General features: G+C 40.1%; 2 protein-coding genes across 3 annotated transcripts in view; one reads left to right on the top strand and one right to left on the bottom strand.

The window, feature by feature from the left end:
- Positions 1-13885, bottom strand: part of LOC100541214 (netrin-4) — a 46206-nt gene continuing 32321 nt past the window's right edge. The window contains exons 6-10 of the mRNA XM_031555575.2: positions 7031-7244; positions 6080-6216; positions 4996-5064; positions 3726-3896; positions 1-1957 (exon numbers count right to left, since the gene is read on the bottom strand). Coding sequence (XP_031411435.2) covers positions 1821-1957; positions 3726-3896; positions 4996-5064; positions 6080-6216; positions 7031-7244 — 728 coding nt within the window. The 3' untranslated portion in view covers positions 1-1820. The remainder of the gene's footprint in view (positions 1958-3725; positions 3897-4995; positions 5065-6079; positions 6217-7030; positions 7245-13885) is intronic.
- Positions 12975-13885, top strand: part of UROC1 (urocanate hydratase 1) — a 69556-nt gene continuing 68645 nt past the window's right edge. Inside the window, exon 1 of one of the 2 annotated variants that reach the window (XM_085235921.1) lies at positions 12975-13074. The gene's annotated coding sequence lies outside the window, so the exon portion shown is untranslated. The remainder of the gene's footprint in view (positions 13075-13885) is intronic. The other variant, XM_085235922.1, reaches the window with a different exon arrangement.

Raw genomic sequence — 13885 nt, 5'->3', positions numbered from 1 at the left:
TTCTGTTTAAAAAGTGTTTTATTGCATTAATTAAAAGCTTGTTGGAGATGCCACATTGTTGGATACCACTTTAGCAACAACAAATAAATAATGAAGTGCTTGGAAGACAAACAGAAGGAAAGAAAATCTATGGCAAGAGAAGAAAGGAAGGGGAAAGAGAGACACTTTATACACTGTCAGCAGAAAAGCAGTGTTGTTTTTTTTTATACCTGCCTGCCATCTATTTCCAAATGACCTGAAGGTTTTTCTGCTGTTCAACCAATGCAGACTTAAAAGGAAAACAGGTACAATTAGAATTAACAAAGCTGTATTCTTCAGGTTCCCAGTGATGAAGAGAAAAAACCTGTAGCCCAGAACAGCCACCCCTTTGCATTAGCTTTGGATTTTCCCACGTACCCGTCAGGAGTGCTAAATTAAGGTAGTGCCTCTTTTTGAGAGCATCAGACAAATTGTAGGCGTGGAATAAGATATATGCAGAAGTAGCACATGTGACCACCTGGAAGTATAGACTGATCCATTATCATTTCTGCTTTACTTAATGAGATGATGTGTTTAAATGAACTCCATTTGATCATGATTTCCCTGTCTAAGGGGCAGAAATCAAGAACTACAATTTCTTCAAAATATTTTGTTAGGAAACGATTGAAATAGCTACCTCTTCATTACTGTGGTGTAGGGAAAAATTGGTTTAGAAAGAATGCTTTTGCAGGAAAGGACTATTTCCACCTAGAGTGCAGATGTTACCTCTCCTGTACTTCTGTGGGGCGGGAGAAAAATCCTCGTGTACAATAGGAAGGCAACTGAAGTTCAGTATTTTAACCTCAAGAGTGTCCAAGAGAAATAAAGCAGAATGAAAGCACTAAGTGCAAATCAAATGTCAATGGTCTTGAGCACAGCTTGAATAGCCAGGTTGCTCTCACAGTAACTATAGCTATCTCATTTAATATGCAGTACAAGCAACCCATTTACCTCCTACTTTTGTAGCTTTTGTAGTACTACAAACTCGACATAGGAGCAGCTAAAGTTCATCACATTTTGGCTCTTTCCTAGCATAAGGCTTTTTGGTAGTAATCACTGTGCAACCTTTGCCTGGTGTTGCAGTTTTGAGTACTACAGCAAAGAGCAAAATGAGAGCAAGAGTTGGATTTGGAATGAAGTTTGTAATAAGGAGCGTTCTGCAGCAGAGCTCATCACTAAGCACTGATGATAGCAAAGTACATCTATAGAGCCTTGTCCCAGATGAGTCCTGTGTTAGTTTGTTTCTGTTCAGCCATCTGACTGTATTGCTTTCTAGAAAGCAGCGTGTTATACTGGCATAATCGTTGATGGTAAATAAAAATATCTGAGCTCCTTTAGGTAGATATTATATTCGACATACTTATCTAGTATTATGCCACTTGTGAAGCTGAAAAAAATTGCTGCCTGTTAGTGGTCACTTATTTAAAAAAAAACTACACCCAAGTAATGAATGTATATGTAAGCAGCTTATATGTATTAATATCAGGCTCTGACTGGAAGTGTGGAAACACTAATCCATACCTTCAGTTTTGCTTTGTAAAATGATTCTCTGGGTACACGGAATCAGGCTGAAATTAAAAACTGTAACCTATGGATGATGCTATGTGATAAGTCTGTGCATTTTGGAAAAAAAGCAGTCATGTCCCAGCATTTTCTACGGAAATGAAAGGAGAAAGGGTGGTGAGCCCACCTTCATTACTTCAGCTAGGAGCACATTCATTGGGAACGTAGGAGCTAGCTATACCTTTCACTGCAGCGTTACTAAAAGGCAAAGTTCCTCACTGTAATTTTTGAAGCTGAAGTTACTTGCACCCTGTTCGAAGAATATCTGCCACTTGTTTTCCCAAATGTGCTTTCCAGGGTTTCACCAGGCTGTTCATGTTCACAAGAAGTTTGCTGCTCCTAGAGTCCTCCTGGCCTGCTATCAAGTAGTCGGTACCTAATTTGAAGGAAAGAAAAAAACACGGAGTAGAAGAAAAATGCAGAAATTCTCTCCTTTTTAAGGATTTCATAAGTGGCATCTTAGCCAGCTTCATGTCGTTTTTAAATGTCAGTTTGTGCACATGCAATCTTGTGTGTATGCACTCATGCATGTGCATGCTGTCAGTGCTCACTCCTGGAGTAACAGCTGAGATGATTACATGCAGAAATTATAACTACAGGTTGATTTAGTTCTGAAGGGCTTAGCAATTGCAGACTCACCACCACCACGCACAGATAACCAGCTTTGAGTCTCATCTCTCTGACCTTTGTTCTAAGTTAGCGTAACTCTGTGTGCTGCAGTAGCTTTACTCCTGGCTTTTATGGGCATGAGTAGCAGAATTCAATCTCAGTACACATGGAAACTGCTACTGTATTCAGCCTATATTTTCAGCAGCCTACGTGTGGAGGTGTTCAGGGAAGAAGAGTGTTTTAAAGTCCTACACAGAGAATAGGTGGATTTATACCTCTTCTTTTGCATATTTACTGCTTTCTGTTTGTTTTTCTTGTTATTGTAAAATTTTGCCCTGGTTGTTTGACCTTAACTGAGATTAGTACAGCCATCCTGATGGAAGGCAGACAGCCTTTTTATATCCACCCACTTAACTGCCAAAGAGTAATTCTTCGGGTTCCATCTGTGGAATGAAACTTTTGGAGTAAAGACAAGAAGGAACGCAGAGTTGAAAATCTTGGCAACAGAAAGATCACATTGTTAGTGTTCCTGAGGGAAACAAAAACACAATTACTGAAGTGCCTGAGAAGAGGCTGCATGGGGGTTGGCTGGTGAGCAGCCTAAAGGGCCAGATTAATCTCCGTGCCCTGTGCAGCTCGGCTGACACAGCTGGTCAGCATGGCAGCAGTGTATTCTGGTACAGCAGTCCTCTCCTTCTCTGTTAGGAGCAATTCAGATATCTCTAGGAAATGGAACCACTGAGCATTCACTGCAGCATGAGAGGGATAACTATGCTTGCCAATGGGGCATCTTAACAGATGATCATACAGTCACCGTGTCTCACAAATGTTTAATGAATTGTTCCTCAGAAATCTTGTTAATATAAAAATACTTGGATTTTTTTTTCTCATAAAAATTATTCAAGTCACAAATAACCTGGAAGTTCCAATCAGTTCACAAAAGGTGAAAGATCTCCAGGGTGACTTGATTTTTTTTCTTTGTATGACTTTGTTATCTGACAAGAAAGTGCTTTTTACTGCTTTTTACTCCATCTCTTTGATGGAGATGAATGAGAAGTGTTCAGTAGTTGTAGCCAATGTTCCTAATGAATTGTCACCACTGTTTACAGGAGGAGCAAGCTATTGGCTTGTGTAGCTGCACTGCTTATGAAGTAGCTGTTGAAGGTAGTTTCAGTCTAGTTACTGTCCAGTGGATAGAGGAGCATCCCATGTATTGCCTTTTATCACATCCACCACAAGGAAATGTTTTTTTGTACTTAAATGTTTAAATCTGGAATTACTTTTTCTGTCCTTTATTTTAGTAGTCAACAGAAAGAAGTGGGTTCACTGTGCTTTATGCTACCTGGAACTGCTGTACCACAGTGAATTATTCCAGCTAGATTTTATCTCCATTACCCTCATGCTGTGTAACTTCCTTCTTTTCAGAAGAGTTATTCCTGATTTGCAGTGGTGCAGATGGAGGATGAGTCTGATGAGCGCCATAACAGCCTGAGTCTAATCCCACAGAATAAGTGCTAAAAGCATTTTGTTCTTACCAGGATTGAGAATGGGACAAGTACATCCCCTGTTGGTCCAGGATTCTGGGTAAATGCTTCTGTTGCTCCGAGCAATTTTCACTTTACCGGATTTCAGGACCTTCTTCACTTTCACAACAACTTCTGCATGTGTCCCTTTGTCATGAGCCGACAGGATTCTTGCTTTTATCACTGCCAAGAAACATAACAAGATGGACACCAGCACAGAATTTCTAAAGTTTTTTTTATGTTGCTAAAAAGTAGAATTTTAACATCTTGAAAGAAGGAAGGCATGAAAAAACACTGCAGTTGTACCAAAAGCATGTTCTAGTGCTTGTATGTTTCAGTCATGTTTCCTTCCACATAAATTTGGAGAAGGGAAACTGATTTTTTTTTTTTTTTTTGCTGAAGTAACTGATCCTTTCAACGTGGTAGTTATCAACTATTCTTCAGTGGGGCGCTGTCAGACATTTGGAGATCACAGGAAAACAACTGTACGTATATAGAGGAAGGGTGCAAAAACAGATCAGCTGCTAATGATCTGATTTGAAGCACACTGATTCCACTGATTCTGTGCCTTATATTTGACAATTTGAAAACTCGTCTTGAAATGGTATAGCTTTAACATTAGTCTTTCTGTATTTGTGTCCAGTGGGAAGGGACAGTCTGCTCCACAGGAAGGAAGTCAGGAAGTTTCCTGTCAGACATATCACATGGCTGAAATTCCATGATTGCACAACAAACCAGAAGAAGTATTTTTGTTCTGTGGCCTAACATCTGGTTGCCATGATAGATTTCCTTTAATTTAATAGGCTCCCATAACTTTTTGGCAGGGTAGACTCATCCAGCTTGGTCCCATGAGCAGGCTTTGTTGTGTCGTGACAGAAGCATATTGAACCTCTGGATGCCGAAGCTTTCCTTTCTTGCTTCATGCGACGGCATGAACCAGGTGTTGATAAATCACACTATTAAATACATTCTTGGTAAGCTAGCATTTGAGCCTGCATAATGACTGCAGAAGCAATGGCAGAGGTCAGTCATTCCACAGATTTAGAGTTTTGCACTCCTGCTGTAAAAAGTGAAGGTGGAAAGGAGACACCACGGAGCCTGGCGTGAAACAAGCTATTCACTGATCAGCTCTGGTCTGAAGTTGGACATATCACTATACAAAAAGCACAGAAGAAATCCTACCTCTTATTTGCCAGTTCTGTAATTTTTCACTCCTATCAGCTAACAGCAAATAACATGCATAAAGAATGCTGTGGAAGTATCATACCTTGAGGGCACTTACCATAAGCATATTTCATTTGACAGAAGTCAGTGACGCTTCCAAGCACCTTCTCTTTGCACACACACTTTTCTAGCAGAAGAATCACAAAACACAAAAGATCGGAGAAGAGCCAGGAAATGAGGGAGGGAAGAGAAGCAAATGCTATTCAGTTATAAAGTTTTATGTATGTAACTCCCATAATCTGGATGGACTTGAATAGTCCTTGAGCGTGAGCTCACTTATTTGCAAATCTGCTTCTTGTTTGGTAGTATGATAATTAGTTTGAGATCTGAACAGTGCTGTCAAGTAAAATGAGGCCATCATGGTGTCTATTAGATAGTTAATAAACTGATACTAATAAAGATTTTTATTAGAATCAGATCCAGGTTTAAATCAAGTAAGTAATAATATCCTTTTTTTGATCCTTTAAGCTAAGAAATGATGAACCTCGCTGTTATTAACGTAATATTGCTCTCAGGAAAGTCGAGGTATACAATAGCTGGTGCTACTACTTCTGGGTCTTAAGTCATTGATGCTGGTAAATGTGGACTTTCACTTGTGGCAAGCAATACTGACAGCATTTCAAGTATTAAAGGCTCTACCTCTTCTGTAACCTTGCTTACTTGATGACATCTGGATACAGTATAAAAATTCTTTACTTTCTGTCTTGAGCTGCTGGGCGATGAGGGATGCCTTATTCTTAACATCACTTTTGTTCCACCTCAGAAGTGGCTTAATTTCAGTGATGGCTGACATAGTCTTTTTACAAACAGCAATTGAAACACTGAACAACACATTGAGTGATTGAGGTGAATCTGTGTAAATTTATAAGCATTATGACAATAATTAAGCATACAAATGGAGAATATTTTTCACACAATCTTACTTATGACTCATTGGTTTCCAAAACCCAAAGTTGAATAGCAGAACCTTGTTTGGAAAATAACAACATAGGTATAATAACCAATGACAGCTCAAATCAAGAGATGTTGCCAGCAGGAGGACGAGTAAAGCTAAAGATGAGACAGACTCTAAGTCAGGGTGGAAAGAAGAAGGAGCTGGCACTGAGTGAAGTTAGTGGACATTCCCAGACCCTGGGCTGTACCTGGGTGTCTCAGAGCAGAAAATCCCTGCTCGTGGTCATTCCATTTCCACTCATCTTCACTCTCATTAGTTGGTGTTTGCACAAGGTCAGGGATTCGTCCCCCAATGGGGATGTTAAAGAATGGCTCGTTGTCATAGCTGGAAGGGCACAAAGAGGAGAAGACTTGGTTAGGACACAGAAAAGCAGATTATGGCTGCATCCAAATAGTTAAGCTTTCTCTTTTCAGGTTGGAAGTGTAAGAGCAAAACTTCATACCTTGTAGAGAAACCATAAGATCTATGCTTTTATTTAGACCTCACCAGTGCTGACTTAGCATTTTTGTTTTTAAATAACTACATTTGAGGCCTTCTTGTCATTTTTTCCTTCTGGTTGGATGGTTCATAGGTTTGGGCTTTATTTTTGTTATTTTTTTCTGAATCAAGTAACTCTAAGTTAGTGATCACTTGATGATGTCAGTGGGAACTGAGGACACTTACAGGACTGGTAAAACTGCAGCCAGTAAGTCATAGGATTTCTATACTGAGATTAAAGCATGTTTGGGATGCATATACCTGCCCAGTAGTAGACATAAAAGAGAGACCTTGAAACACATTTTACCTTGGACACAGAGGAGAGGCAAGCTCTCCAGACTCTTCCATTTATTTCCAAGGCAAACAGATGTATTTAGGAATACTGTACAGACTCCTATGGGGTTGTGGAGTTGCTTCTTATTAGCAAAAGTCATCATTTCAAGATCGGCTTGGATAATACAATGGATTTACAAGTGTGCTAGCCATCAAATGGAATCCAAGAGACCTTTTATGACTTACAGCCACCTTTTCAAATGATATGCATTCCCTGGCCTCTTCCAGCATCCTCCATTTACTGTCATTTTTGCCATATTTTGTTTAACCTTCATTTCATTTTTACAGAACCCCATCTCAAACTGAACTCAAATGAGGGCTTCTTTACCTATTGAAACAGTTTCCAGTATGTTGGTCGCAGTCTCTGGCACAGTCACAAGGACGACAGCCATGTTCTCCGAAGCCCCAGTAGCCCATGAGACATCTATCGCAGTTGGGGCCCGCCACACCTGGCTTGCAGTAGCAGAATCCCGTCTTGGGGTGGCATCGCCAGCTCCGGCTGAACGTTGCATTGGCTGAACCCATTGGCTGGCAGGAGCAAGCTATGGAGATATGGAAAGAGGTGACTGAAATTATGTGCCCAGGGCTCATCTGGTTATGTGACATTTTTGCAAAGCTGTTAAATTCCTGCCCTGCTGATGCTCAACGGCTTTATGTCAGAACAGTGTAGATTATGTCAGAACAGGTAACCTACACTTGCAGTATTTTTTATCTTTTCAACTCATTAAGCACAGCAAGATAAATCCAGCTAGATCAATTCTTTCCTGTATACAAATCTGGAACATACAGGGTTTTGAAGCAGTAGAAAGAGGCCTCCACTGCGTGTTCATTTTTCAAATGGCTTGCAAAAAGATTCACTAGCGTGGATGTGGTCCCAAATGATAGCTATTGCCTGCAGTCTTTCCTGGGAACAGACAGCACAAAGCTAGTGTTTCCTCTGGAGCTAGGTGTGGCTTATACAGGTGGTTCAGAAAATCTGAAATATTTATTCAGCGTCTACTTCTACATTATCTACAGATTTCTTTCCTTGTGAGTTCTAGAAGAAATTTTACCATGCATTTTACCACTGTATACATGTAGGAAAGCTGATGAAATTTATTATAAATAAACTTGTTAAAAGAAAAGGAAACAGAATGAGAGAGGATCTCTAAACTCACTAGACGTGTTTTACATGTAGCTGAAGAGCAATATGAGAAAAATACAAGAGATCTTCTTAATGCTATGGGCAGTTTAACACTGGCCTGAGCAACTCAAGACGACTTGATAGTAAAACAGATACTTACAGCTCCTATGGGGCACCTCCTTCAAATACAGCAAATTGTCGTAGTCCCATGCCACCAGTACATTCCCAATGTGACAGCATCAGAGAATGAGGTGGAAAATCGTATCTATATCTATTTATATCTCTGGTGGTGCAAAGCCAGGCTCAGCTGACTCCTCCTCATCAGGGAATATGTTAACTGAGATGGTTCAGCCTTGAGCCAATGGCTTGTAAAATACAAGCCACAAACGCACTAATTTTTCCTATTCAAACCTGTTTGATTAAAATGAGAACTGAGCTAAACTCCAGGCCTTTGTATTTCAGTTCTTTTTTTATAGTAACAAAGAAGCTTGCCCTGTTTTTTCCTTGTAGCAGTGTCTTAAGAGGAAATATATCACTATATCATCCATCTGTAAAAGGGAGGAAATAAAAATCTTGTGGCCAAGATCTGCTTTAATAGAGCTTTTCAACTAAATGCTGGACACCCAAGGTGTTTGGATAGCTTGGATCAGGGGCCAGCCTTCTGGATGCTTATCTGAACCAAACACAATCTCCAAAGCTTTTGAAGTTTGCCCATCGTTGCTACTAATCAAACTACTTTTCTTCATGAGCTCACAGATAGTAGAACAAATGAACACTCTGGTTGCACACATCATTTTCCAAGGGGGGAGTATACGACTACAAAGAGTGTTAACTGTAGCAAGCACAGATTCACTTTCATCTGCAACTTCACATTTGATGCTCAAGAAAAAAATATCTTTCAAAAACATATGAGAAAAAGAGTGAGCAGTTTTGTTTAATAGGCAATTCTCTTATGATCTGCTTACTACGTAGTTATTTTTTTCACCATGCCCTGTGTTCTTTATGCCAGTATTTTTAATAATATTATTACACTCTGCTGTAGACAGATCTCAGTCAGTTGTTTTCAAGGGACACTAGCACAATAGCCTAAGGACAAAAAATAAGCGTGCTGTCATGGGCAATGTACTCAACACAATGAGCTGGTTGGCGGATGGCAGCAGGCTCGCCTGTTTGCCACAAAGCAGTCTTGACTTTGGGAGCAAACCCAGGGATTTTGCTGTCAGTTCTGGAGAGCAGGTGTAACAATGAAGTGCTCATTAGCACTGACAGTTTCAAAGGCAAGTTCTGATTTGTTGCTGCTCAACTTGAATTACTTCTGCCCAGATTTTTGTAGGACTGACTACATCACCCTAAAAAAGGAGACACTTAACTTCCATCCAACACTGAAAATGTATTAGATTTGGGGACAAGAAGCTTCCATTAGTGCAGACAGGTCTGAGCCACAAGCAGTGAGAGGTTGCCAACATCTGTGTTGGCCTGAATCCAGATTTCTGATTTCATCCCAGTATCTCTGTATCTAAAATCTACCTGTGGAGTTTTCACATAAATTTTCTCATATTTCTGCAACTTCTGGATCTGTTTTTATTCTCATCTTTCAGTGTTCAGGTTTTATCAGTTAGGGTCACAGGACAGATGGGTAAGTCATTAACATCATTAGCCTACCTGTCACCAACCAAGGCAAGATTCCAATTCAAGATGAGACCTTCACCCATCTTATCCCTTAGGGAAAGTACTGAAGGCAAGTGACTACAACACTGACAGGAACTAATAAGGAGGTAGAAAAAATGCATGTTTTTGTTGTTGTTGTTGTTGTTGTTTGTTTTAGTTATTTCAGGGCTGCAGTTCAGGAAAACTAATGTTCCAAATGAACATGTTCCCCAATTAGAAACAGGGACAGCCTTCTGGTGGATCAGAGAGCAGGCCAGATCAATTAATGTACAACACTTTCAGATGAGTTATACAAGTGGCTTGCAAATGCTTTACTCAGTCTGTGTTTATTTAGCATTTCAGCTTGGGTGTGTACATTGTCTGGCTTACAGAGTGTTATGGCCAAAATCGTTGTGCATCTAAGGAAACTCCCAAAATAAGAGCTCACATGTCACATGCTGAAGGGGCAGCTGACGATGACTGAGTTTTATCTGCTTCATAGTATCATAGATTTGCAGATAAACCTTACAACTAAAGAAACAGAAAAGCAAACTTCCAAAACCTCATCTTTTTACATTTCCCAATATTTAACAAAGAATTTTTCCCTGCTGATTTTTGTTTCTTTCCTCTTGGCAAACGCTAGTTTTCTCTATCCGCCTCCCCGTCTAACAAAACACCAGCCAACATGACAATAGCCTTGTTTGTCAAAGGCATCATCAATTATGTTAGGGACGGTGTGCAGACAGTTCTGGCTCAGAGATGGCTGGTTATATGGGTTCCCCCCTTGACAGCAGTGTAATGCAAAACACTTCACTGTGTATTAGTAGTGGCTGTCAGTCACAGTGTATCACAAAGCATCCTCTTGGCTTTTACTCTCACTCCTATCCTAAGATTTTTGTTATCCTACTGGATGTTGTATACTGTAAAAGAGGGAGACAAGGAATAAAAAAAATATGAATTATTCATCAGCACAGCTGTCTTCCCCATGTTATTAGACACAAATGTAAAAATGTAATATTGGTTGCAAAAATATGATCCTCAGTTACAGGAAAATAGTAAATGCTTCAAGTGACTCAGTGAACCAGGATGTATATCCCCTTAAACTTCTGTCTAGTACTGCATAAGAAACAGCTATGACCAGATTGGCTGTTTGATGAAAGACAGACAACAACACCTTTTGAATCTGAAATATACACACGTGCATCTTTTGTGCATACAAACAAATCAGAGCCGTTTTTAAAGCATGTCAGATGTGGGGATTGACTCAGCCAATGATGCTTCTTAAATGAAGGCAGTAAGATAGACAGCTGTGTGTGTGGTCAGAGCTGATTAAAACAGGCTGAACCAAGATGTGATCAGGCCTTTGTGATATTACAATTAAAAGTTCACTGCCTCTGCTCATAAGTAAAAGGAAGAGCAGTAGAGCTTTTCAGAGTGTGTGCATGTGCATCTGGCCACATTTTAATTTTCAACCCTTGTGCTTGGAGTAAAAAGTTTGTTTTCCTGGACAGCCTTTCTAATGGGTCTACATGCCTGCATTTTATTTAAGCTAAGCAAAGTGTGAGTACAAAAGATGGTACCATTTCAGAAGGATCCTTTAAGCCTCCAAATAAGCCACAGGAAAGAGCCAAGGATACAGCAGCTTTTCTAATCACTGGTTAGGAAACGATTAGGCTTCTGAGTCAAAGCTGTCCTACAAATCTATATTCAAACCACTTAATCCTGTGTTGTCACCCCCAATAACAAGCAGGTGTGAGCTTTGCTCTGGTACTCTTCTCATGTCTTTTTTTAATAAATCTAAATAGTGTCAAAACAAGGCTCTGTACATGACCTGGCTCTCATTCACCTCCAGCTGCTAGGGAGAAGCAAAGGGATCAGAGGCAGGCTATCTCTGCAGATGAAAAGGAATAACAGATTCACACTTACATGTCAAATCTCAACCTATTATTTTTTTTTTTTCCTCCAAGGGAATGTCTTTGCAGTCTCGCACTGGAGGGTCAGCAAAGGGTGGTTTGGATAGTGCCAGGACATCCAATTGTTATACAACTTTTTTTTTTCCTAGCAGTGATTAATAGACAATGCTGTTCATTATTATGACTAATGCTTAAAGACTCTTTCTGGGCCTGGGCAGTGTCCTGTTAACTTTCTGGGAGCCTGAGGGGGCTGTCACAGCTGAACCTAGACTTTGCTCTGGATGGCAGAGCACTCTTCAAGCGTGCTTTCTCAAAGGGATTAGCACAGCATTTCATTCAGCTTTTTCATCAGATTTCCTTTCCCAGCTCAGTATCCACTGTACACATGGGTCAAGTTTTGATCTCCCATGGAGATTTTTCTTCTCTGACTTCAAAATTAGAAGCTGAGAACCAGGCAAAAATCATCCATTCACTCTGCTGTTTGCAGTTTATTATTGCTTTTCAGCTCTTGCCCAGCATGTGAGTTGCTGACTATTGTAAGCCTAGGACTTTTTGTGTGGTTTTCTCAAACTGAGATGATGGCTTGGAAGCAGTACATGTAAATCCTGACAAATATTATGGTTCAGAATTGGCAGTTCTTCTGCTTATGATCAGTAGGCCAAGGTTTGAGGGAAATGTACCTGGCTTGATTGTCATCTTTCATACATATTAGCAAGGCTAAAAAAAAAACAAAACATGTAACAAGAGTTTTTAGGGTCACACAAGCTAAACAATTTGCTCACTCAGATTAAGCTTAATCTGGGTGATTAAGTGCAGGTTTTGCAACATAAAGAATGGAGAAGAGAGTCTCTGTTACAAATTGCATGAAGTCTGCACTGGGCTTAAGGAGCTGATGTTAGTGGTCCTGGAGGTGAAAGCTCCCCTCTATCATATTCTAATCCAAACAGTTGTGCCTGTCTACACTGGTGTTTCCACGTTTTCTGTCACTGATGCCCCATTTGTTTCTATACAAGTACAAGCACTGTGCGCATGCAGTCTACTGTAAAACTAATATTACCTAGAGTGAACTACATGCCCTTGTACCTGAATAACACAAGCATTCATGTATGACTTTACTTGCCTGTGAAGGAGTCCCTCTGACTTAACTTATGTACAGATAAGGTCACACTTACTTATTGATAATAATGCTGAATCAAACCTGTTAGATTCATCTCAACCAATGGAAACCCTCTAGTGCAGGCTAATGGTCCAGAATGCCTCTAAAGTTAGGGAACATAAATAGATACCCTTTATAGGGCAGTTCACCTTGTCTATCATAGACATCGGTGTTAAAACACAATAAATTGTCCCTTAGACATCCTACTGCTTCTTCACTGACTGTACACAGAATCTGGAAAAGACATTTAAATTTCAGGATGGCAGCAATCAAGGCTTGAGTGCACACGATTACATTTGAGGTCCTGCTGCTGGTGGCAGCACCCTCCCAGGTGAAAAGAATGCTTTTGTGGCTGACTGGCATGATCGTAATAAAGTTCTTTTAACAAGGTGAATTTCTGCTTATCCATCTGAACAGTTTTTCTTTTGCTATGCAGGAGGCACTGAGAGACTTGTAACCAGACTAAAAAAGATGCAGAGGTAGAATCAAGGTCGATTTCACCCAGGCAGACCATTCTAGGGTTTCCCACACAGGTAAGCTGTATTTTCAAATGTTTTTTTTCCTCTCTGCTTTTCTCCTGTGCTCCTTGACTTTAGTGGTTATGTTGCTGGTTTCTATACCATCACCCTGGTATTAAACGCAAACACTTCATACACAAATTCTTGCAGATACTGTAAGACTGAAAACTAATTTGGCATATAATTCTGTTCTCACTTCTGAGCAAATCTATTCTGAATAAAAACAGGACTGGAGAGAGGCCATCATAACACTACAGCATATGGGGTAAATTAGATAAGTTCATCCCAACCCCGTCTGTTGGTCAGTGTTGGTTGGAAATTATGAAATAAAAGAGAAAGGGTTGTGTGGAAGTCTGAGCTAGGTAGAAAGATGCTCCAGTGGAAAGAATACAAATGTGCAGAAATATATAGATGTGTTGTGCATGCTTTAAGCAATATCACAGGCTATTAGGCTCAAGGGAGAGGACTTTTTGTATCCTGAGTGCTTAAGAGAAATCTTGATGAAGACCAAACATGCATGAGTATAAGTGACAGAAGCTGATGTTCCCAGTGTTGGCAACTGATGTCTGAGTTGGAGGGAAGGGAGACTATCCAAAGGAAGAAATGAATTCATGTGTATTCTTGGATACAGCAACTTCCAAATAAATACCAGATGGAATAAGAAGTGTGAAATTTGGCGGGATACTCAGGAAACATCTAGACTAAGAGAGATTTGGGCTCATTATGGCTATGTTCCAGGCTGGCTGGAGGCAAACTACCTTGATCCAGAGGTTATACACTCATGTTAGTGCCTGAGTTACTGCCTAACACATCCTGCTGAAGTGTT

The sequence above is a fragment of the Meleagris gallopavo genome, chromosome 14 (genome assembly GCF_905368555.1).
Source record: "Meleagris gallopavo chromosome 14, MGAL_WU_HG_1.1, whole genome shotgun sequence".
Taxonomy (NCBI): Eukaryota; Metazoa; Chordata; class Aves; order Galliformes; family Phasianidae; genus Meleagris; species Meleagris gallopavo.
Note: the sequence above shows the minus strand (reverse complement) of the source record. Positions and strands in the feature narration are given on the sequence as shown.